We start from the raw sequence: 25,318 nt of genomic DNA on the forward strand, positions 1-25,318 counted from the left end.
ATTTACCCCTTTTCGGATTTTCTCTATTTTAGCATAAAAAGTAATATTAGATAAAGGGAACCCGAGTTCCCACCTTTAGCTGCAATGACTGCAACCAAGCACATCTTGTAGTTGTTGATCAGTCTCTCACATCGCTGTGGAGGAATTTTGGCCATTGCAGAACTACTTTAACTCAGCTACATTTGGTGGATTTCGAGCATGAACTGCTCTTTCCAGGTCCTGCCACAACATCTCAATTGGGTTTAGGTCTGGACTTTAACTTGGCCATTCCAAAACATTACATTTGTCTTGATACATGACCAAAGTGTGCTTCAGCTCACAGAAAGATGGCCAGACATTCTCCTTTAGAATTCTCTGATACAGAGCAGAATGCATTGTTCCTTCAATGATTGCAAGTTGTCCAGGTCCTGAGTCAGCAAAGCATCCCCAAACCTTGACCTTATTTTTTATTTTTTTATTTCACCTTTCATTTAAACAAGTAGGCCAGTTGTGAACAAGTTCTCATTTACAACTGTGATCTGGCCAAGATAAAGCAAAGCAGTGCGACACAAACAACACAGAGTTAGACATGGGATAAACAAACGTACAGTCAATTACACAATAGAAAAATGTATATACAGTGTGTGGAAATGTATTAAGATGTAAGATTAAGATTAAATTGTAAAAAGGAAATAAATAGGCCATAGTGGCAAAATAATTACAGTTTAGCATTAACGCTGGAGTGATAGATGTGCAGAAGATGAATGTGCAAGTAGAGATACTGGGATCAAATCAAATCAAATTTATTTATATAGCCCTTCGTACATCAGCTGATATCTCAAAGTGCTGTACAGAAACCCAGCCTAAAACCCCAAACAGCAAGCAATGCAGGTGTAGAAGCACGGTGGCTAGGAAAAACTCCCTAGAAAGGCCAAAACCTAGGAAGAAACCAGGGATGCAAAGGAGAAGAAAAAAAAACAATATGTGGACGAGGCTATTTACAGACGGGCTGTGTACTGGTGCAATGATCGGTAAGCTGCTCTGACAGCTGATGCTTAACGTTAGTGAGGGAGATGTAAGACTCCAGCTTCAGTGATTGTTTTTGCAACAGAGAATTGGAAGGAAAGGTGGCCAAAGGAGGAGTTGGCTTTGGGGATGACCAGTGAAATTTACCTGCTGGAGTGCGTGCTACGGGTGGGTGCTGCTATGGTGACCAGTGTGCTGAGGTAAGACGGGGCTTTACCTAGCAAAGACTTATAGAGGACCTGGAGCCAGTGGGTTTGGCGACGAATATGAAGCGAGGGACAGCCAACAAGAGCATACAGGTTGCAGTGTGGGTAGTATATGGGGCTTTGGTGACAAAACGGCTGGCACTGTGATAGACTACATCCAATTTGCTGAGTGTTGGAGGCTATTTTGTAAATGACATCGCCAAAGTGAAGGATCTGTAAGATAGTCTGTCTTACGATGGTAAGTTTGGCAGCATGAGTGAAGGAGACTTAGTTGCGAAATAGGAAGCCAATTCTATATTTCATTTTGGATTGGAGATGCTTAATGTGAGTCTTGAAGGAGAGTTTGCAGTCTAACCAGACACCTAGATATTTGTAGTTGTCCACATATTCTAAGTCAGAACCGTCCAGAGTAGTGATGCTAGACGGTCGGGCGGGTGCGGGCAGCGATCGTTTGAGGAGCATGTATTTAGTTTTACTTGCATTTAAGAGCAGTTGGAGGCAACGGAAGCGAACCAGGTGAGGCAGTCATTTGAGAAACCAGGGCTTTTGAGTCTGCCGATAAGAATGCCGTGTTTGATAGACTCGAAAGCCTTGGCCAGGTCGATGAAGACGGCTGCACAGTATTGTCTTTTATCGGTGGCGGTTATGATTTCGTTTAGGACCTTGAGCGTGGCTGAGGTGCACCCATAACCATCTCGGAAACCAGATTGCATAGCGGAGAAGGTAATGTGGGATTCGAAATGGTCGGTGATCTGTTTGTTAACTTGGAGTTTGAAGACTTTAGAAAGGCAGGGTAGGATAGATATAGGTCTGTAACAGTTTGGGTCAAGAGTGTCTCCCCCTTTGAAGAGGGGCATGACCGCGGCAGCTTTCCAATCTCTGGGGATCTCAGACGATACGAAAGAGAGGTTGAACAGGCTAGTAATAGCATTTGCTAAAAATTGCGGCGGATCATTTTAGAAAGAGAGGGTCCAGATTGTCTAGCCCGGCTGATTTGTGGGGTGCAGATTTTGCAGCCATTTCATAACATCAGCTACCTGGATTTGGGTGAAGGAGAAATGGGGGAGGCCTGGGCAAGTTGCTGTGGGGGTGCAGAGCTGTTGATCGGGGTAGGAGTAGCCAGGTGGAAAGCAGCCGTAGAAAAATGCTTCTTGAGATTGTTAGGGAAGATTCAGAATTTGTTGGTAACATATGTAAGATGTTTTATATTTATCTAATGTGTGTAAGTTACTTCTCATCAGAATGGTATTTTGTATAATACTGTTGTGAAGTTGCAGTTATCTGTTCTATGTCAAGACTAAGTTGCATGGGCCGCTGAGATGGGAGAGGTCAAAGTGTCATCATGTGTAAACATATCTTTTACTCCCTACCTTTCCCAGTGGGGAAAGGAGGGTGGCAGTGTCTGGAATCATTCTATGCTCCCTCTAATGTTGTTTCTATCTTAACCTATAGCCTCATTCTCCTCTCCGTGAGTTTGTCCAGGAGTTTGTATTTAGAGTGGGTTGTATCTAAATGACAATTTGATATATGCCTGTTGATATGGAGGATTGGTTTTTGGTTCTGGGGTTTGGGAAAGGAGACAAAGCTGAACGATGAATTATGTCTATGCTGTCGGACTATGTGTGTTCTTCGCTATTAAAGGATATCAGTTGCATTGTAAAGGGGCTCTCAGAGAATTCATTGAGAGACACTGAATTTATCTGAGAGTCACAGGATTGTGATAGAGCTCATATAATTAAAGATGGACTTTTATAACTAAGTCTGACTTGTGTGTGTGGTTTGCTCCCATGATTTGGTAAATAGAGGAAATTTCCACGACAAGATTCTCGATTATTGTAGATTTATCGGTGGTGACAGTGTTTCCTAGCCTCAGTGCAGTAGGCTGTTGTGAGGAGGTGCTCTTATTCTCCATGGACTTTACAGTGTCCCAGAACTTTTTGGAATTTGTGCTACAGGATGCAAATTTCTGTTTGAAAAAGCTAGCCTTTGCTTTCCTAACTGCCTGTGTATATCACGGGGGCTATTCGATGCTAATGCAGTATGCCACAGGATGTTTTTGTGCTGGTCAAGGGCAGCGAAGTCGGGAGTGAACCAAGGGCTATATCTGTTCTTAGTTCTACATTTTTGAATGGGGCATGCTTATTTAAGATGGTGATGAAAGCAGTTTTAAAGAATAACCAGGCATCCTCTGCTGACGGGATGAGGTCAATATCCTTCCAGGATACCCGGGCCAGGTCGATTAGAAAGGCCTGCTCGCTGAAGTGTTTTAGGGAGTGTTTGACAGTGACTAGGGGTGGTCGTTTGACTGCGGATGCAGGCAATGAGGCAGTGATGGCTGAGATCCTGGTTGAAGACAGCCGAGGTGTATTTAGAGGGCAGGTTGGTCAGGATGATATCTATGAGGGTGCCTGTGTTTACGGATTTAGGGTATGAGGTTCTTACTGTGGAATGAAGGGTTTAGTTTTCAGTTTTCACTAGACATAACGAGATCCATGTTGTCTAAATTTAGCCAAAACGTACCTGGAAGATCGTCAAGACTCCTGGAAGAATGTTCTTTGGACAAATTAGTCATAAGTGGAACTTTTCCAGATCAACAACTTCAGGAAGCGTTTGGTTGCTGTCATTACAGCATCCAGTTGTTGAGTGTAAAGGGGCCCTACCTTTTCACACACAGTCATTGGGTGTTGCATCTTTTTTTACAACTTAATTCATTTATCAACATGTTATATTATTTGTTCACTCAGGTTCCCTTTATCTAATAGTAGGTTTTGGCTGAAGATCAAGTAACATTCAGTGTCGAAATTCTGCAACATTTTAGAAAATCTGAAAGGTATATATACCTTTCAGATTTATATGTGTGGGCATTTGACATCATTCCCATTGGGCGTGCTATTCTGATTCTTTCAGTAAGCCATTGCGTCGATTTGTGGGAAATGGCTGTAGCCTTCAGAATGCAGAATCATAAGGCTGGAAGTCTCCCTGTGCTCAGTTTCAGGTTCTAATGTCAAGAGCAATTTGTTGCTAAGAGCTCAAGGCCTCAAGTGGAATGCAGCAGTGCTGAATGGGTCAGGAGTGGCAGAGTGGGACAGAGGTATGGCTCAGCCCATAATACAATATGAAATATATTGCTCTCAATGACACAATACTCCCCGATGCCAGTCCCAATTAAATAACACAACAAGACTGAACAATGTTGGGCTACTGGCTGAAATCAATGTTCCTGAAAGGCATCACAACACAGGCCAACTGATCACTTAGACAGAAAGACTGAATGCGTGTCAGATTCCACAGTCAGCAATGAACAATTCCAGTCGAGTCGGTTGCATTGGCTGTTGCACAAAAGCAAAGCATTCTCTCCAGCATCAATTACATTTCCCATGCCAAATCTGTCTGTAGCTATATGATTAACACCACTCAGTAAATCCATTCAACACCACATATGGCATACTTGATAGTGACACACCACGGCAGCTTATTATTTCATTATAGGGAATTGCATTGCCTTGTTCGTGAGCTACATACACGGTGGCAGCAAAGGTCAGATGTATAAATGTTTCCATTTGGGAACTTGAAGACAGATGAAGTATTAGTTATTATTGCCTCCCAATAACTATTCTTGTTGGCAGGGAAGATTAACACAAAATATGAAGCTGACATAGGAAACGAAATGTAGAAGATTTGTTGCTATCTGAACAGACAGGAAATTCCTTATATATCTCTATGCCGTGCGCAAATAAGCATTATCAACACATAGTTTACGTTTGCATCCGTGCTCTGGGTCCAGACTGAAATCATCTCATATAGTTCTGGGATTTGTGGCACCTAACATAAAAACAGCATAATTGTGTCTTTACCAGCAGAAATAGTATACATAAAAAATGGCTACTTTTTAATTTTGGCAGCGGAATGTACTGTACATGATTGTGGAAAGTAACACAATTTGTTGACACTTAACTGCAAGATTATATCCATCAATATTTCATGAACAAGTTCCACCCCAAGTTAATGAGATCCTTGAATTCATGCCACAAATTGATTAAAGGAGGAAGCTGAAAGGGAATTGGATCCTATTTGCCTATTGTGCTGTTGCAGCTTTGACAGACGGACAGACCGATGGACAGCCAGACAGACGGATGGACAACATAGAGAGACGACACAGACATACAGACAGGATGAGACTACCCACCCTGGACCCACACTTTAAATCCTAGCTCCACTATTCATCCACTTTAGTCACCTCCAAACGAAAGCTGCTTGATTTCCCTGCAGTGAAGAGATAGTTGCCTCAAAACAATAAAAGCTTGTGACAACATGCTAGGGAAAGGAGGCATCTTCACTTAACCAGCTGTCAGTGTTTTCTGTGAAGTAGCAACGCTTTTGCTTTGTTTACTTCCCAGCTTGTTGAGGAAGTGGATATGTTAAGGCACAGGTTATTTCAACCACACGGATTGTGTGATATCACTGTCCAGTGTATCAGGTCAGGCTAGATTCAATGTAATCTGCCTGAGCTACGAACGTGATCACCCGATGCATCTCATTTGGTTGTCATGGCAGTTTTTGCGGCCGCTTGTTATACGCTCCTAGACATTGTATACGACCACCCGGTATCGGCGGCTGCATCTCAGGTCAAACAGAGCACTGTGTAATAATCAGAATACCTCTCCACAAATATTTGCTTAATTTCCCCTAGCGCTCGCGTAACCGCTCCATCAACCATGTCGCGTCTTTCCCCTCTTTTTTGATGTCTCACGTAAAGTCATTTGCTCCTACCACCTCCGTATTGATGTCGGGCTGTCATAAACAGCACATGATTGTGCAATACATTGAGCGGGGCTCGATTGTTTCCCCGAGATCACATTTTTGCTATCGGGTTTAATTAACTGTGTTTGCATGCAATAAGCTGCCTGCCGCAAAGCAGATCACGTGAAGGGAAGTGGCAAACATTGAACCGCGAGGCTCACCTCAGTAAACAGAGTTATACATTTTGGACATTATGCTGAGTGGTTTTATAACAAAGAAGATCATTACGCTATACTGTACAGCGTAATGGTAGTAAGCTGCAAATTGAGTTGGGCTTGGCCCGGTAATGCATTTTGAGGAATGGGTTCGGAGGGCTTCAGTAGTCTGAATAATTATCCATTAATTTTGCTGCAGATCAAAGAAATACCTCACTTCACCTCGGAGAAACAGCCTCGGGCCAGTAAGCATCGTTCCTAATCGAGGGTCTTCTCTGACTGCCGAGTCAATACAAATGATTTTAATATGCATGTTCTTATTGCGTTGAATCATTGTCAAGAAGGCAAAATAAATCATTGAATTACGTCCCTTTAATGCTACAAATTGCTCAATGCGTTATGTGTTATTGACAATCGAGCGGCAAGAGCAAGTGATGCTAATGACATAATCTAGGTGTGATCGGGGGGTCAGCCCCTGCCTCACTCACTCTCCTCCACATATCCCATCGCTGACAAACAGTCTCATCTGCACTGGATCATTTGCTGTCTCCAGATACGCTTGTGGTTTATTGCCAATTATCTCCCGCGATCCATTATCGATTACAGTGTTATCTTTCTTGCATTGCTTAATCTTTTGGTGGCACTACAGCATGCTGCTGGGGGCCTAGAATCACACTGCTAGACCACAGGAGCAGGACATATGATGGATGATTGTTCATTTGCCTGTAAATGATTGTGATACACATTCTAGCATTTAGTGTTATAAAAAAAGGGGGCTGTGTTGATTGGCGATTCTATCTCTCATCAATAGATTCTCCACAGAAATAACCAGGAAAAATAGAGACAATTTTTGTGGAGATGATCATTCTCCTCAATGACAATGAAACCAATACCACCAATTACTTTTTATGTATGATTCAACAGCTGTTACTCTGGCTCCGAACTACAGTATGTATGTTGTCTGACTTAGTTTTCTGACTGTCTGTTTTTTTATTAAAATTGTTCCTAGCTGGGTGAACAACTTTGGCCATGAAGGACTGGGCCTCCTCTTGGATGCATTGGATAAGTTGCTGGATAAGAAACAGTAAGCTTCTTACATTTCAACTATTTTTCTTCTCAATATGCTCTACATACTGTCTAAATCTATCATTCCTGTCCTTTCTCAACTCTTTTTCAGGCAAGAAAGTATTGACAAAAGAAACCAGCACAAGCTGATCCAATGTCTCAAGGCCTTCATGAACAATAAGGTTTGTACTTGTTGGGTTGGTCCTAGGCTTTCATTACAAAAGTTTTACTTACTGCAGTTTTTCTTGATTCCTGAGTGTTTTTAGATAGCTATATAGCAGGACTCAATTGGCACCCAAAGTTGGCCCTCAACCACTTGAACAATCAATGTAATCATTTATTCTGCTTTTTACATCGACTCAAAGTAATCCGAGGTGGGAAGAGAAGGACAGTACAGTGCAGAGGTGGTTCTGTATTCACCTTAAAGTGCTCCAAACATAGACTGAATTTCTACAGTTCAATGCCTCAATTTCAATGGCAATCCTGGAATAAAGTCTTATTCACATTGAAAAGGAGCAAGAGCGGTAGAAAGGAAATCAATAAAAAGTGATATCACCTTATACCCCGTATGTAGTCATCTCAAAATCCTGTATGATGAGACCAGGTTGGCTGTTTTTCCTATCTAGAATGGCTGGACTGTGACAAGTGCTATTACGGGCAAGTAAAGCGAAGCTAATTTGCCATGTTGAGCCCATTGTCACCAAGTATTTAATTATTCTTTTTTGGGAAGCAGCACTGTCTCATCTCTCAAAAGTAGCACATTGTTCAAGGATGGATGAGCTATTGATATTGTTACCCTTTATAAAATCCCCATACGTGGTCAAGTATGCCCATTGCTTGAATCTGAGATAGCTTTAAAGATAGTAGCGGACTATAAGTATTTGTCCCCACAGCCCTGTCCTGAATTGGCTTAATTCATCATAATCTCAATTTTCCCTTGGCCTCTATGTCCCTCTTTAAAAGAGAATTAGGGCTAACTATTACTTATATTAGAGGTTCTTTGTAAAGTTAGTAGTTCTTTTTTTAAAAACTGTAAGTGAGCGATCTCTATGAATGCAAATGCTCTCATTAATTTATACCCTATGGACACTTTTTATTTTCTTCCTCTTACATGTCTACAGTATGGACTACAAAGGATTCTGGAAGATGAGCGGAGCTTGCTGCTCCTGGCCAGGGCCATTGACCCCAAACAGACCAGTATGATGACTGAGATCGTCAAGATCCTCTCAGCTATCTGTATCATTGGAGAGGAAAACATGTAAGTTCACTGCAACCTTACTTCATTAGCAACACTCATCCACCATTATTATATCCTCAATGTCACTCTCTGTGCCCATGCATTGCCTTCCTCCCCACTTCTCCCTCTAGCAACGTAATACCGTCATGTACATTACGAGATTAAGGAAATATATTTGTAAGCCACAGGAGGCTGCTGAGGGGAGTACGGCTCATAATGATGGCTGGAATGGAGTGAATGAAATGGTATCAAACACATGGATCCATTTATTCCGTTCCAGCCATTACTATGAGCCCATCCTCCCCAATTATGGTGTCACCAACCTCCTGTGTTGTAGACAATCTGTCATTGGCCCCAGCACAATACATTCTGTGCACTCATTGCATTTGCAGCAAGGGCTTTGAGCTGTATCGGTGCACTGCCAGTTAACATGTTCTGATTTAGCAGTTTGGGCTGTGTAATGTATTTAAGTGCTCAGTGTTGTTGGCCATGAACACACAGCTTCGCTGACAGATTATAAATTGAATCCAGCAGAGCTCTTTTTTATTGTGTCTGCCACAGAGCTGGACTAGAATAACAATGGCACTTCAAAGTAGGTCTGCATGCAGCAGAGGAAAATGAACAAACTGACGAATACGAGAACCCAGTTAAAACTGTTTTTCGCATATCAGCTCCTCTGAATGTGTCTGCGGGACCATGGTTTTGGCCCCTGCTATGTTCAATGTAGGAATGTAAAGATGTGTGTGTTGAAGACGACTGTCTCAATCCTTCCAATGATCACAGCCATGTTTAAGCATGCACAGCTGATTGACAGAAAATAGAGCTGAGGCCTCACTTTCCGACAACCTCGTCTGCTAGAGAGCTACACTGTGACGTTGGCTCATTGTCAACACCACAAACTAAGTGACGGAATCAAAGGGCGAACGCGAGGAGTTAAGCAGATGTAGCGCTTTTTCAAGTTACAGTTTGAACAGGCATTAAAACCACTATGTCTGTACCCCCTGCACATGTCTGCAGCTTTATCACCCCTATCACATAGAAAAAGCCTGCTCCATTTTTCTACACATACCAGTCAAAAGTTTGGACACACCTACTCATTCAAGGGTTTTTCTTTATTTTTACTATTTCTACGTTGTAGAATAATTGTGAAGACATCAAAACTATGAAATAACATATGGAATTATGTGGTAACCAACATTTATTTTATTATATTTGAGATTCTTCAAAGTAGCCACCCTTTGCCTTGATGACAGCTTTGCACACTCTTGGTATTATCTCAACCAGCTTCATGAGGTAGTCACCGGGAATGCATTTCAGTTAACAGGTGTGCCTTGTTCAAAGTTAATTTCCTTCCTTCTTAATGTGTTTGAGCCAATCAGTTATGTTGTGACAAGGTATGGGGGGTATACAGAAGATAGCCCTATTTAGTAAAAGACCAAGTCCATATTATGGCAAGAACAGCTCAAATAAGCAATGAGAACCGACAGTCCATCATTACTTTAAGATATGAAGGTCAGTCAATCTGGAACATTTCAAGAACTTTGAAAGTTTCTTCATGTGCAGTCCCAAAAACCATCAAGTGTTATGATAAAACTGGTTCTCATGAGGACCACCACAGGAAAGGAAGATCCAAAGTTACCTCTGCTGCAAAGGATAAGTTCATTAGAGTTAAAAGTCTCAGGAATTGCAGCCCAAATAAATGCTTCACAGAGTTCAAGTAACAGACAAATCTCAACATCAACTGTTCAGAGGAGACTGAGTGAAATCGGGCCTTCATGGTTGAATTGCTGCAAAGAAACCACTACTAAAGGACACCAATAAGAAGAAGAGACTTGCTTAGGCCAAGAAACAGGAGCAATGTACATTAGACCAGTGGAATTCTGTCCTTCGGCCTGATGAGTCCTAATTTTGAGATGTTTGGTTCCAACCACCGTGTCTTTGTGAGATGCAGAGTAGGTGAACGGATGGTCTCTGCATGGAGCATGGAGGAGGAGGTGTGATTGTGTGGGTGTGCTTTGCTGGTGACACTGTCTGTGATTTATTTAGAATTCAAGGCACACTTAACCAGCACGGCTATCACAGCATTCTGCAGCGTTACACCATCCCATCTGGTTTGCACTTAGTGGGACTATCATTTGTTTTTCAACAGGGGGGCTATTGTGTAAGGGCTATTTGACCAAGAAGGAGAGTAATCGAGTGTTGCATCAAATAACCTGGCCTCCACAATCACCTGACCTCAACCCAATTGAAATGGTTTGGGATGACTTGGACCGCAGAGTGAAAGAAAAGCAGCCAACGAGTGCTCAGCACATATTGGAACTCTTTCAAGACTGTTGGAAAAGCATTCCAGGTGAAGCTGGTTGAAAGAATGCCAAGAGTGTGCAATGCTGTTATCAAGGAAAAGGGAGGCTACTTTGAAGAATCTAAAATATAACAGATGTTTTGATTTGTTTAACACTTTTTTGTTACTACGTGATTCCATATGTGTTATTTCATAGTTTTGATGTCTTCACTATTATTCTACAAAGTAGAAAATTGTCAAAAGAAAGAAAAAAAACTTGAATGAGTAGGCGTGTCCACACTTTTGACTGGTACTGTATATGTTACATTTATTCCACACATATACTTCACATAATGGTTATAGGTCATACATTTTTTTCCTAGGATTTCCAGTAAAATATAAAATTATGATTCATATTTTATCCATGGCAGAGTTTCCCCTTCCCAGTGCAACGATTTGGATGGAGGCAAACTCACATAACACACATCAGTCTAATATAACCTATAAATGACTCGTTTTTGTCAACAGACCTCCATCCTCCTCCCATGCCATCACTGGGATGGGTGGTACTCGGTGGGTAGACAGGGAGTACCCTGTGTATGTTCTCCCCACATCTTCCCTCTCCTTGCTCCACTGCAAGACTATTTTTGAGCAATGGGGAAGCTCACAGGCATGGCTGGGTCATGAGACATCATTCCTCCCTGGGGACCCACGAACGCTTCAGCGCATCCTGGATGGCAAAGAGGCGAGAAACAGAAGAAAAAAGAATGAGCTGAGAATTTTTTTTTTTTAAAGCTTCCATGCAGCTCTCTCTCTCTCTCTCGCCTAGTCTTTGTTGTGCTTCTCCTGTGTATAGGAGATAAAGGCACGACAGCGAACCTAGCATTTACAACCCCGATGAGAGAGGCCCCCATGTCTGATCTGATGGTGTGATAAAGTGACGCCAGCTAAATAACTTTTGTTTGCCGTTTACTGAAGTGGCTATTTCAACTGACTTCACCTACTTGTGTTGCAGCCCCCGTTTGTGTGCAGGCGCACAGCAACATATTTCTTTAGTGTGATGCCTTCCTCTGAAATTGACCTAATCATTATTCAGCAAAGGTGCCGTGACTGCTTGTAAACGGTCTAATTTGCTTTAACAACAATAGGTGTTTGTATACGTTAGTTCTGTACTCTTTTCCCTGTAATAAATTGCTCCTGCTCTTGCATCGTCAACTACATTTTATTATGAATAGATTTTTACTGTGGATGATATCAGCTACACAGGCTTTGTATGAGCATCACCAGAGCAATGAACTGTGGCAGCTAAATTGGTTACATACAATGCACAGTGTTGCCAACAAATACAAAAATTTGTCTTGGGTCCCCACAGAATCCCCCTGACAATGACATGGGAAGAGACGAGATGATATATGGGGATGAGGTGAAAATGATCTTATCTTAAATGTCCTGTCGGTGGGGTGATAAAGGCGCTTGTTGACTTTTTTGTGTATTTGCTTTCTCTCAGCCTGGATAAGATTCTGGCTGCCATGACAATTGCAGCAGAGAGGAATAACAAGGAGAGATTTGCGCCGATAGTGGAGGGACTGGAGAATCACGAAGCCCAACAGCTCCAGGTCAGTATATACAAAACCTGTTGGATATAGACACACTCATATAACATAAACACACACACACACACACACACACACACACACACACACACACACACACACACACACACACACACATGCACACATTGATTCATGCACCCCTTTCTCCACATCTTTCCCTTAGAACCCATCTCATAAATATCCACTTCAATTTACAACACTCTTTCAACCTGCCACTTACAGAGTATCACATGTTGTAATGCCTGTATTCTTTTAATGCTAGTCTGCTTGGATTCGAGTCATACACACATTATTCTGCATTCATAGATATTAATTCACAAACTAGTTGAGCAACTCTTCCAAGTTGTATCCATGATCTTAACTTGTTGACCTTTGAGGCAAGTTGTGGAAAGAAACACCTTTTTAAAAGTCACATATATGCACATAATACAATAAATCACCCAAGTATGCCATGCCATGTCATGTGCAATGGACAGAACTCGGCTCTAGTCAGTGTCATTCACAAAAATGGCCTCTCGGCTTGGAGCCCGTGTTTGACACAGAGTCGACCGTGGGCTATTAAAATGCGTTGAAGGTTCTCTCTCCTGCCCTAATAATCATCTGCTTCACTAGAGAAGCTCTGAAAAGGACTCCTAAAAATAACACGAGACCAAAAGAGAGATGTTGACTTTCTGAGATGTTTTTTTTCTTCTCATCCTCGTAATAAATATTTTTGAGCTTTTTCTCAGTGTTGTCGAGCTGGGTCTCTGAGGACCCAGAGGAAAAGGGCTGCCATACAGTAATACACCTGTCTTTTCTTCTGTATTTTACTTTTCTTTCTCTGGCACTCCAAATATTTTGAGGAACAAATCACTGCAAACCATGTATTTAATAATTGGTGAAATAATTTGTAATGTGCAGAGTGGTGGATCTATGGGAAGGAGGGAATGGGGGGGTGCTGTGGATCCTGACTTTGTTAATGTGATTAAAATGGGTTTTGCCGATGGTTCGGGCTTTTCTAACTCCACTGTAGAGAGAAAGCCAGCCTGCATCCCAACTTTAAACCATCCCAGCAGTCCCACTTTTAATTACACTGACATAAATCTCGTACTGTATGCTCGGGTTCACATGATGCCTGAGCTCCCCCCTCGCGTTGTCACCAACCCCGGAAACAAGCACCACAATAACCCTCCCTGAACCAATTTCACACAACAAACATTGTCGGGGTTTGTCTGCTTTGTATGATAGGAGGACAAATCTACATGTACAGGAAGAGAAGTATGGACCTAGCTACTCATCCAGACAAAATAACTCTCGAAATATCTCTCTTGCTTTTGAAAGGCTAAAGATGGAAGTAAAGTGATGAGAGTGGAGCTAGTTTCAGCAAGGCTTCTAGTCTAGCGTCCCTGTTGTGTAGACTTCAGGCTTGGATGCCCAGCTCTTGGTCCAAGGCTCTGGAGACCCTATTGGATCATTTAGAGGTCTGCTATGTTGCTGCTTGGCTCCATTGGCATGCTCTCAAAGCCACTGTCACATCCCCTTCCACACCACCAGCAGCACAGAACAGCCTTGGAGTTCTCCTTAAAGGGATACTTTGGGGTTTTGGCAATGAGGCTCTTTATCTACTTCCCCGGAGTCAGATTAACTCGTGGATACGATATGTCTCTGTGTCCAGTATGAAGGAAGTTGTAGGTAGTTTTGTGAGCCAATGCTAACTATAGTATACCCATATCCAGTCAGTGCACTAATGCTAGTTAGCATTGACTCGCAAAATGACACAGACATACAAATGGTATCTACGAGTTAGTCGGACTCTGGGACTCTGTGGGGAAATAGACAAAGAGCCTCATTGCCAAAATTAGTATCCCAAAGTATCCCTTTAAGCACACTGCTTTCCCGGGGCGCGGCAGGCCTGGCGCATATGTCTGGATAAAGAGTCTCCATTAGCACCGACACATTCCCATAAACCATAACACTGTGTGCCCTCACTCCACTGGATTAATACAAACCTGTTCGATCCCTCTGTCCCCCGGCTATAGAAGGGGGAAAAACACACCAAAAACAAACCAATGCTGTTCATTCCAGATGGCTCTTATTCCCCATCGCCAGCTGAATTCCCACTAGCCATGTTCTCCGAGGGCATTAATTGGGCTAGAGTATGTGGGTGTCTGTGTGTGTGCATGCGTGTGTGTACATGTGCGCATGTGTGTGTCTATGAGTCTCTCCAGGAAAACACTTACAGGAGGAATCGGTGTGAAAAACAGCCCAGGGACAGCATTCACAATGGACCGTTAATAAAAAATGCGGGCCAACACAAACGTGCCGATAGAGGTTTTCTAAAGACTACTTTTCACATGTCGTTCACGGAGATCCTTCCTTCAGCTCCTGATAAATTCGCCTGTCGGACGAGCACTCTGTCTTCTCCCAGCGCTGCTCCCCAGAGCCGCCTTATAGTCCGTTAAGGCCCATCAGCGTTTTCCCTTTGCCCTCTTTCTCCCATCCCTCCATCCCTCGTCTCTTCCCTAATCCAATAAATCAATTACAAATGCATATCTGGTCAGCGGACTCCCCGGATTTCTTCTCTTTTCGACTTCCTCTTACCCTCTACTTCCTTTTTGCTCCCTCTACACCATACTCAGACTATGGCCTATCTCTCCTCTTCCCTCTCATCTCTTTGCTCTCCTCTTTCCTTTAATCTCTGGGAAAATGTGTAAACATATGTTTTTTCACACATAGGTCTTGTAACTCAACAGTGCCTGCTACATCATAAAATAGATTGATACCGTACACAGAGGTCAAGCATGATAAATCACCATATCACCATATCATTTGTGTGTTCTCTCTAACGGTCTCTCCGGCATTTGTGTGCTGAACAACAGGTGGCCTGCATGCAGCTGATCAACGCCCTGGTCACCTCTCCGGACGATCTGGACTTCAGGATACATCTGCGCAATGAGTTCCTCCGCTGTGGCCTCAAAAAGATCCTACCGGTGAGCCACCCTAAAAATTGGTTAGATTTCCTTGTCGTCACAATTTGCAAAAAATAGCAAGCTAGGCATAGTGAAGAAACTGTATGAATGTAGGTGCATTATAATATATACACTGTTTCAATTTGGTTTTAGTCATTTTAAAGTATATTGAATTTGTTCCCCCTCCCCCCGCCCCCCCAAAAAATACATTTTTTACTCTAACCTCCTGTGGTCTGGATTGGACTCCCCTGCATGTCTTATGTTTGACACCCCACATTTTTCTGGGCCATTACAGGAATTAGCAAATGCACATCCCTTTATGCATTTGTATACTGCATGTATAGTGCTCCCATTATTATATTGGAGCGTTCTAGCTCACCTCACCGCGTGGTACCACCTCACTGATCACAGCTCGCTCTGGGCATCATCAATCAGCAGTCAGATCCTTGCACTCGGTTAAGACAAATAAGCATCCACTCATCACTCATGACCTAATTTGCAGAGGGGAATTTGCCACTTGTTAATAAGTCATCCTGACTGCTCCGCTTGATTATTGCTGTCATTAGTTCAATTATCTTCCTCTCTGCCCCCCGATATGATGGAGTTTCCTTTACAATAATTCATTAATGCCGCATTTGAAGCTTTAATGCAAGCATTTAAACTGACGCAGGGCCCACTAATTGTTGTGTTGTGGAGTCAATAAATAGTCAAGTGACCAAGAGGAAAATAAAAATGAACCAGACCCATGATGAAGTACTGGGGTATTGCTATTGGCCCACAGTCCTCGAGTCCCCTTATTTCTGTGGCATTGCGTGCTGCTTCCCTCTCTGAACTGTCGTTTCCGAAGACAGATGGCATGGCCAAAGAGCAGCGAGGTGATTGATAGATGCAGAAATTGGGTTACATTTGGCATGGTGTCATCAGTAAACTCCAACTCTGATGATTCATAGGAAAGTTGTAAAGTGCACCGTTAAAGCCCCTTGTGGAATGGGCAGGTGTAGAGAGCTGGGTGATTCGGGGATACCAGGCTGGCAGGGAAGGGGGGTGATGAGTATTTTATTTTATACATTTTTATTTTGTTTAACCTTTATTTAACTAGGAAAGTCAGTTAAAAACAAATTATTATTTACAATGACGGCCTACCCTGGCCAACCCCTAACCCGGACGACGCTGTGCCAATTGTGCGCCGTTAACTTTTCAGAGGCGATCAATGCTCTCAATTGTGCGCCATCAACAATGGTCTCCGTTAATGGGACCAGTTAGGGATATGACAAATGTTTATACTGCAATGCTTCCGAAAACACTTGCATCTTTAATAGCAAGCTAGTGAGGGACAGAGAGATAAGTGCGGGGCACAGTATAGGCAGAACCGTGCACTCGGCCTATCTATCGGGAAATAAAAATCTTGCAATGGCATGCTGTGACATATCATCAACGATATGAATACGCTAGGATAATGAGATGAGCGAGATGCAACACTTCACTCTTACACAGCCACACACAGTTTCTGCGCATGTGCACGGGTTCTCTTCACGCTGTCACAGCGTGGTAGTAAGGGCACCAAAACAGCGGAGAAGTTGAGCCTTGTGCTGTTGCGGAAATATACCCTCTATGCTGTTTACTTTCTGCTACGTAAAAAACGTTAAGGATCCCCATTTTGTTTAAATAATTTGAATGTTTAAACGTTCACATCCCTAGAACCATTATAGGCTAGTACAATTTAGTTGAGTTGTGTAGGTTTATGTAGTACTGATAACACTGTATATAAATGAATTACTCTGCATGGTACTGTATATGCGTCCAATGCTCTGTTGTCTATCTCATTAAATCACATTACAATACAACACAGGCCAATATTTTCCGTTCCGTTGGACCAATCGATAATGAGGTATCGAGTCCTTTTCTGTCTAATACCACAGTGTATTCATGTCTCTGAATTACAGGAGATGAAAGAGACCGAGGAGCTGGACATCCAACTGAAGGTGTTCAACGAGAACAAGGAGGAGGACTCCATTGAGCTCTCCCATCGCCTTGATGACATCCGTGCTGAGATGGAATATCCTTTTGTCCGCCTGTGCCACTGCACCGGAAAAGGGCTGCTGGGAATGAGTGTATTGTGTCGGCCTTACCAGGCTTACAGGTCTAAAGCAGGCATGGTCGGATTCATGAGAGAAGAATTTGAGGATGTATAGTGCAATCTCCCTCACCTATCTCTTACCTGTTTAACCAGGTAAACAATCTCTTCTCACCCTTTCTTGCCTCGGTTCTTCTCCCCCTCTCATCGCCATTCCTCATCTCTCGGACGTCTAGATCTTACCTAGATGATGCAAGACACAGAAGGCAGCTGTCAATCACTACCACTTGTTTTGTCTTCAGAACAAACTGTTTATTTTATGGCTATCACTTTTAAGTCTTGTTATGGTACAGTGGATAAATGTTTTAGTGCCGTTGCTTTGGCTGGTACACGAGGTCACTCTTCAGTCACCTCTTTGTTTTGTCTGGTTAATCACACCTGTGTCCATTTGAGCAATTACCTTACCTTTCTTCTTTTCCGTTTAGTTAGATATGACAAGTTGGTTTCTCCAAGTCGTCCCGCTAGGTCCTCTCAACTGGAAACTTTATGAGTGGTTAAAAGTGAGCCCTAATTGGGTCCAGAGTTTGAGACTTGTTTTAAAGCATATTTGGCCAGGTGCCTAATAATTCAAGGAGCGTCTCTAAGGGCATTTGGATGTGTGAAACACTGACATGATAGGTAGACAGTGCAGGGCCAGATACTGTTATACAGATGTTCTCTCTGCCAACCTTTGTCTCCCCAAATCCCACAGTGCTCGAATATCCGCCAATGAGTGCTGTGCTGAGTGACAGTTACTGTTGACGCTCCGAGAAGGAGAGAAAGAGAGAGAGCGAGGGAAGGGGGAAAAAACGGACACTGCACCTGGATTAATGATGTGCTTGAGCAGGTTCACAAATTATCGGGCCCAATGTTTGTTTCCAAGGACAATGTGGTATTGATCTGTGAATAGTCTTCATGATGTGCATGCTAGCTCTACTCTCTGACACACACAAACATGCACACACACAAACACACATTCCCGGCTGCCTCCTCTGTAGCTTGTTTCCCTGCCTGCCTCATGAATATTAACACAGAGAGACGTGTGTCCTCTGTGTCCGGCCCAGGTCCGGGTGCTGAGGGGGTGACTTGGGGCCACTAATGAATATTAATGATGCTGTGGAATAGTGATTGATTGACCCTACCACTGACTGGTCCACATCGCACCTCCACTGCTGCTCATTTTTATTCATGATCCCCAGCTCCACAACATGAGTAGAAGTCAAATGTAGCAAGAGAAAGAGAGCGAGGGAGAAAAAGAGAAGTGTGTGCTTTTGGATTTGCATTGTTCTGTAGGTAGAGCTTTGTTCATGTCTGCTGCTTACTGATAGATGTAGCTGCTTGGACACTTTCCAAGTCCGGGCTTCTTCCATACTTACAGTACCCCCCCCCCTCCTCGAATACCAGTGTGGTGAGCCTATAATTGCATCTCACCGGCTTGGTAATTCTCATCGACTTCATCCAGGCTAATACAGGAGTGGGAAACGATACTTCAGAGAAGCCTGTATTCCCATCTCCTGCGCTAGCCGAATTTGATATGGGAGAACCGTTTTAATTACAATTGTGGCGGAAGTGAATAGGAAAATGTCAAACAGTGTTAAAAAGGATAGATTTGCACTGATTGCGGTGGCCGGATCATGTGGTGTATGAAATAGTGAGTACAGTTGGAGAGAATGATGCGGTGTTCTGTCATTTTGCATGTCATGTCTTTGTACTGATTGTCAAGTGATGCTCATTCATGCTAAAGTTAACTTTTCAGAGGCAATCAACACTCGATTATCATTTAAATATTTTGAGACAATGAGTTTAACAGTTTTTCCATTGGAATGATGTAATTTGCTTTACACAACTTTGACGGGGCCACCCAACTTTGACATGGCCTATTCTAAAAACCCTGAAACGAAGCTAGTCCAACCATGTCCTCTCTCCTCTCCCATAATCTGAGGAAGGCAGGCCCTTGGTCCCTCCTTTTATGCCCTCTGGGCAAAAAAAATACACAAATCAGATAGGTTTATTTACTGCTTGCTGACCACAGACAAATGTGAATGAACGCAGAGCCACTGACTGTGAAAGGGGTTCAAACCATACAGTGTATCACGCCACAGTCAGCACGCAAATATTTCAGCAGACATGGTTAAAACGCACATTACATATTATGATGGCTATCGATTTTTCATCCTTCTCAGTTTAACAATGCACTTTCCAACCTTACTCTATTTCCTTGTTTTCAGCATGTGTGCACATATTTCAAATCGGGCTATTTGTTTAGTTTTTTTTTACATGCTTTTCAAACGATGAATATACACGGGAGGATCCTTTCTCAACCAAACAGTTATGCATAACCCCCTCAGGCTATTTATTTCTCACTTTTTCTTTACAGTTTTGGGACTGTTTTGTTGTTGTAGTAGTTCAAACAAGATCAAATTAAATCTGGCTATAGATTAAAATCCCATGTAAATATTTCTCATAAACACAGATATACAATAGATGGTCATTTGATCATGATATTATTCTGAAATCACACTTGGATATTATTTGTAAAGTCACTTTTGCCTTGATTTGAACGTTGCTTCCTATGGTTTCAATTCCATACAAATCAACTGTGAGATGTGCCAAGTGCTCCATTTCGCAGCCACTGACAGTTCCTGTTCTTTTTGGAAAACAAATAGCCAGCTATTCAACTCAGAGAAACGGACATAATATATATATCTATTTTTTTAAAGACACCACTTTTCTGACAAAAAAACCCCAACAGACAATGATTTCTTATCTGATTCAACAACTATTTTCGTCATCAAAAGCCATCGCTCACGCTCTTTGGGGAGCCGAGTTGTCCGACACATAATCAATACCTTTTGCAAGTTTAAGAACACATCTTTTCTCTTCGACGGACATGACAAGGCACAATCGTGAAGACTTGAATTTCAGCAATATTTTCCACAGTGACTGATCCCCTTTTCATGATTGTCCCTTAAAATATTCAAACCCAATGGAGTTTTCATGTGATTAATTTCCTCCTCCTTGAAAGGTGTCAAGTGACAGGTAGACCACAGGGACCATTCTTTATTGCCAATTCCCCTCCTCATGTTAGCTGTTTACTCTTCTGCAGCTCCCCGATGGGAAAACGGATGTGAGGATTTGTCGCAGTGTTTGCTTGTACACAATGACGCCTGTCTGAGTACTTGATTGAGGGGAAAAATTGTAAAGCAAACAAACACCGTGAATCGAGGATCTATCGAAATGATTCTGATGTATTTTAGAATGCACTGTCACTATATTATTAGATTGCTATGAGGAGAGGTAGTGAAAGCTAATATTGGAATTGGTTAGAAAGGGCACATAGATTGTACTGCTGTATATTTTTCCTTTATTAAATCTCTAGTTTTTTTCTGCATGATGCCTAGTACATTTTCACTCGTACTGTACAAGCAAAAAGGCCATGCTGTTATATACCTTAATCCCCTTCTCACTGATATGGGTGAGGTGTACCATCTCCTGTCCAACATGGTGAAAGACACTGGATCGGAGACCTACTTCCTGTCCATCCTACAGCACCTCCTTCTCATCAGGAATGACTACTACATCAGGTGACTTCTGCCCCCAAACACCCACGTCTCTTTTCACTGTTTTCACAGGAAGACTGCATTTCCACAAGGCTGGTCTTGAGAAAGGCATGAGGCAAACATTTTGATATTAAACAGTTTCTACTCTATACTGTATGTAGCTCTATAGGGGATATACTTTACTCTGTAGAGCTGATGAGCTAATTCTGCATTACCAACACAGAGATGTCCTCTCCTTGACACCATATTCGAGTTGGGCCAGATAACAAAACACGTCACTGACTCCTGTAGATTACAGTGTGCTACGAGCCTTTCAGATGTAAAGCTACTTCCTGCAATCTACCATTTCCCATACATGCTTTTATATCCTTAGCACTTTATTATTATACCTTTATTTCAACAAGGAACACAGACTGAGACCAAGGTCTCTTACAGCTGGGCCCTTGGTATACATGTTTACACATACAGTTTAGGTACAATGATTAAGAAACTACACAAGACAAACAAAACGATCACAGATAACACCAAAAAATTCAGCAACATATTACATTTACACATAGGTTATTCTACTAACAGCACAACATCTTGCATTACCTGAAACAGTAACAAGCAATACAAAAATAAAAATGCTCCAATAAATATTTAAAATGGGCAAGGGGGACAAGAGTCTCAAGTTTAAGTTTAGTCTGCAGGCTATTCCATAGGCAGGGAGCGTAACAGGAAAAGGCAGCCATACCCAACTCTGTGGAAATCGCATGGGCCTCAAGTGTAATCCATGCTTGAGACCTGGTTTTAGGAATTCTAATATTGATGAGTGATGATAAATAAGAAGGTAGCTTATTCAGAAGTGCTTAGTGGTGAAAGTGTAGCACTGAGAGGTCAGATGGCATGTAAGCATTAAACATTACCTTGGCAGATGACCTAGCGGTTAGAACGTTAGGCCAGTAACCCAAAGGTTGCCAGTTCAAATCCCCCAAAATCTGTTGTTCCGCCCTTGAGCAAGGCAGTTATTAACCCAAGTCAAGTTTCGATTGGACCTTATGTGCAATTGATGATAAAAATAAATGTAATCCTTTAATTAAAGATTCACATGTCCTCTCAAGGCATCTCTGTCTCTGTCTGTCTGTCTCGCTCTGTTTCTCTCTTTCCTTCTGTCTCTCTCTGCCTCTGTCTGACTCTAACCACTGTGTGCAAAGTGCCAGGGTCATATCAGAACAGATCTAATATTCTGTAGTTTTGAACGATTAGGTAATTATTCAAATGGCAGCCTGCCTCGGCAGTGTAAATGTGTCAATCACAGGAAAAAGGATGGAGACTGCGGCGGCTTCTGTGATAGCAATGACAGTGATCAATTTGCTGCTGTGTCAGACTTTTCACAGAATGAACATATTTTACAGAAAAGAGGAAAGAGGATAGACGAGAGAGAGAAGAAGAATTTACCATAGACAAGATGCTGCTCACTCGGGCTGGTATGAATAATGCATTCCTCATCTTGTTGGAGAAGGTGAGAAATAGAAAACACATTAAGCAGCGAGTACAGCAAGTCCACCTCAGCACTCCTGTCTGCGTCTTCTCCCCACTACTGACGCCACAGCTCTCCAAAAGGATCACTACAAATGGTCATAAAAAATGAATGTGCTTATTAAAGATAAGCTTTTAAAAATACTTTCCTCTCTGCTCTCTCTCCTCCCCTACTTCACGAGGAAGACATATAATTCCACATACATCATCGGGCTTTGCGAGGTGCGGTCGGTCGGTCTGACTCAAGGTTCTATATCCAGCTTGGCCTCAATTCATCATCAATATATCTTTTTTGGCTACTTTGAACCTGCATATCTTTTTATGTTCCAGATTAAATTGGCTGGTTGGGAAAGGGTATGTCTTTAATTTTAGATTAAAGGGATCCCGTAAAATCATTTCAGGTTTTGATGAGTTGGACCGTCGTCACTCGCACTCGCTGTCAGGCCAAGTCAGGTGATGGAGCGAAACTTGTCCATAGGTGTATAGGAGGGCTTCCTGATCAAAGGGGCATGCAACAGAGACATGCCTATGCCAATATTCCAGCAGAACGGGGGCTTTGATTTCAAAGGTGTTACAGTGCCTTCAGAACCCCCTTTTTGCTGTGTTATAGCCTGAATTTAAAATCTATTAAATTGAGATTTCTGTCACTGGCCTACTGTAACAAGTGCGCTGAGAGTCAGGAAGCAAGTTCAGGGAGTGAGTGTTTTAATAAATAAACGTAACATAATACAAAACAAGAAAACACAAACAACGCACAGACATGAAACAGAAACAATAATGCCCGGGGAAGGAGCCAAAGGGAGTGACAAACAGGGAAGAAAATCAGGGAAGTGATGGAATCCAGGTGAGTCTGATGACGCGCAGGTGCGCGTAACGATGGTGACAGGTGTGCACCATAACGAGCAGCCTGGTGACCTAGAGGCCGGAGAGGGAGCACACATGACACCTACACACAATACCCCATAATGTCAAAGTGGAATTATGTTTTTCAATCTTTTTTACAAATTCATTAAAAATGAAAGTTTAATTGTCTTGCGTCAATAAGTATTCAACCCCTTTGGTATGGCAAGCCTAAATAAGTTCAGGAGGAAAAATGTGCTAATTAACATGGACTCACTCTGTGCTATAATATTGTTTAACATGAGTGGTTACCTCATCTCTTTACCCCACACATACAATTATCTATAAGATCCCTCAGTCAAGCAGTGAATTACAAATTCAGATTCAACCACAAAGACCAGGGAGGATTTCCAATACCTCACAAAGAAGACAACAGGTAAACATGTTAAATGCATACATTGAATGTCTCTTTGAGCATGGTGAAGTTATTAATTACACTTTGGATGGTGTATCAATACACCCAGTCACTACAAAGATACAGTTGTCCTTCCTAATTCAGTTGCCAGAGTGGAAGGAAACCGCTCTCAAGGATTTCACCAAGAGGCAAATGGTGACTCAATGGTTTAAACCAGTTACCGAGTTTAGCTGGCTGTGATGGGAGAAAACTGAGGATGGGTCAACAACATTGTAGTTACTCCACAATACTAACCTGAATAAAAACATTCCAAAACATGCATCCTGTTTGCAACAAGGCACTAAAGTTATACTGCAAAAAATGTGGCAAAGAAATTAAGACTTTGTATTCCCGGGTCGAAAAGTTGTGTTTGGAGCAAATCCAAAACAACACATTACTGAGTACCACTCTCCATATTTTCAAGCATAGTGGTGGTTGCATGTTGTTATGGGTATGCTTGTAATTGTTAAGGACTGGGGAATTTTTCAAGATAAAAAATGTACTAAATGGAGCTAAGCACTGGCAACATCCTAGAGGAAAACCTGCTTCAGTCTGCTTTCCACCAGAGACTGGGAGATGAATTCACCTTTCAGCAGGACAACAACCTAAAACACAAGGCCATATCTACATGGAAGTTCCTTATCAAGAAGACAGTGAATGTTTCTGAGTGGCCTAGTTACAGTTTTGACTTAAATCTACTTGAAAATCTATGGCAAGACCTGCAAATGGTTGTCTAGCAATGATCAAAAACCAATTTGACAGAGCATGAAGAATTTAGAAAATAATAATGGCCAACATTTGTGGCTTATTTTATTTTCAGTAATTAATCTGCGAGTGCCATGCTTAACAAATGGGAGCAATTCAAACCCCTGGTAAATATAGAGCAATCTCCTCTTTTGGAGAAGAGCGATATGGGGATTACACTGGTCTTGTGGAGCAGGGGGTTGGGAGGGGAGCTTGTGCTGGTGCTAGAAGCCAAATAGAGGGGGAAGGTGACAGAATGAAAGATGGAAGGACTGGTGCTGGGGACGTACAGTGCTTTCATAAAGTATTACACCCCTTGACTTTTTCCACATGTTGTTGTTACAAAGTTGGATAATAATTGATTTAATTGTCAACAATCTAAACAGAATACTGTGTCAAAGTGGAAGAAAGCCTTTATTTTTTAATTATTTTTATGTAATTTATGGAAAGTCAAATACTAATGTATCTTGATTATATAAGAATTCAACCCCCTGAATCAATACATGTTAGACTCACATTTAGCAGTGATTACAGCCCTAAACATAATGCTTTGTATTCAGGACCATGCCTTATTGAAAACAGGATGCATGTTTTGGAATCATTTTTTGGGGGCTTCCTTCTTTTCACTCTGTAATTTATGTTAGTATTGTGGAGTAACTACAATGTTGTTGATCCATCCTCAGTTATCTCCTATCCAATGTTCCCTCTAAACTGCGCACGTGCACGGGCGCACAGTATCACCGAAACTACTGCGCAGTTCCCCAGGACTGCCTTGT

The 25,318-nt window shown here is 42.2% G+C and overlaps 1 protein-coding gene across 1 annotated transcript in view; it reads left to right on the forward strand.

The window, feature by feature from the left end:
- LOC112256388 (protein diaphanous homolog 2) overlaps positions 1-25,318 on the forward strand; it is a 629,309-nt gene that overhangs the window by 174,497 nt on the left and 429,494 nt on the right. Inside the window, 7 exon segments of the mRNA XM_024429614.2 lie at positions 7,176-7,250; positions 7,344-7,413; positions 8,353-8,489; positions 12,257-12,365; positions 15,221-15,331; positions 17,254-17,366; positions 20,891-21,007. Coding sequence (XP_024285382.2) covers positions 7,176-7,250; positions 7,344-7,413; positions 8,353-8,489; positions 12,257-12,365; positions 15,221-15,331; positions 17,254-17,366; positions 20,891-21,007 — 732 coding nt within the window.

This window comes from Oncorhynchus tshawytscha, linkage group LG08 (genome assembly GCF_018296145.1).
Source record: "Oncorhynchus tshawytscha isolate Ot180627B linkage group LG08, Otsh_v2.0, whole genome shotgun sequence".
Taxonomy (NCBI): Eukaryota; Metazoa; Chordata; class Actinopteri; order Salmoniformes; family Salmonidae; genus Oncorhynchus; species Oncorhynchus tshawytscha.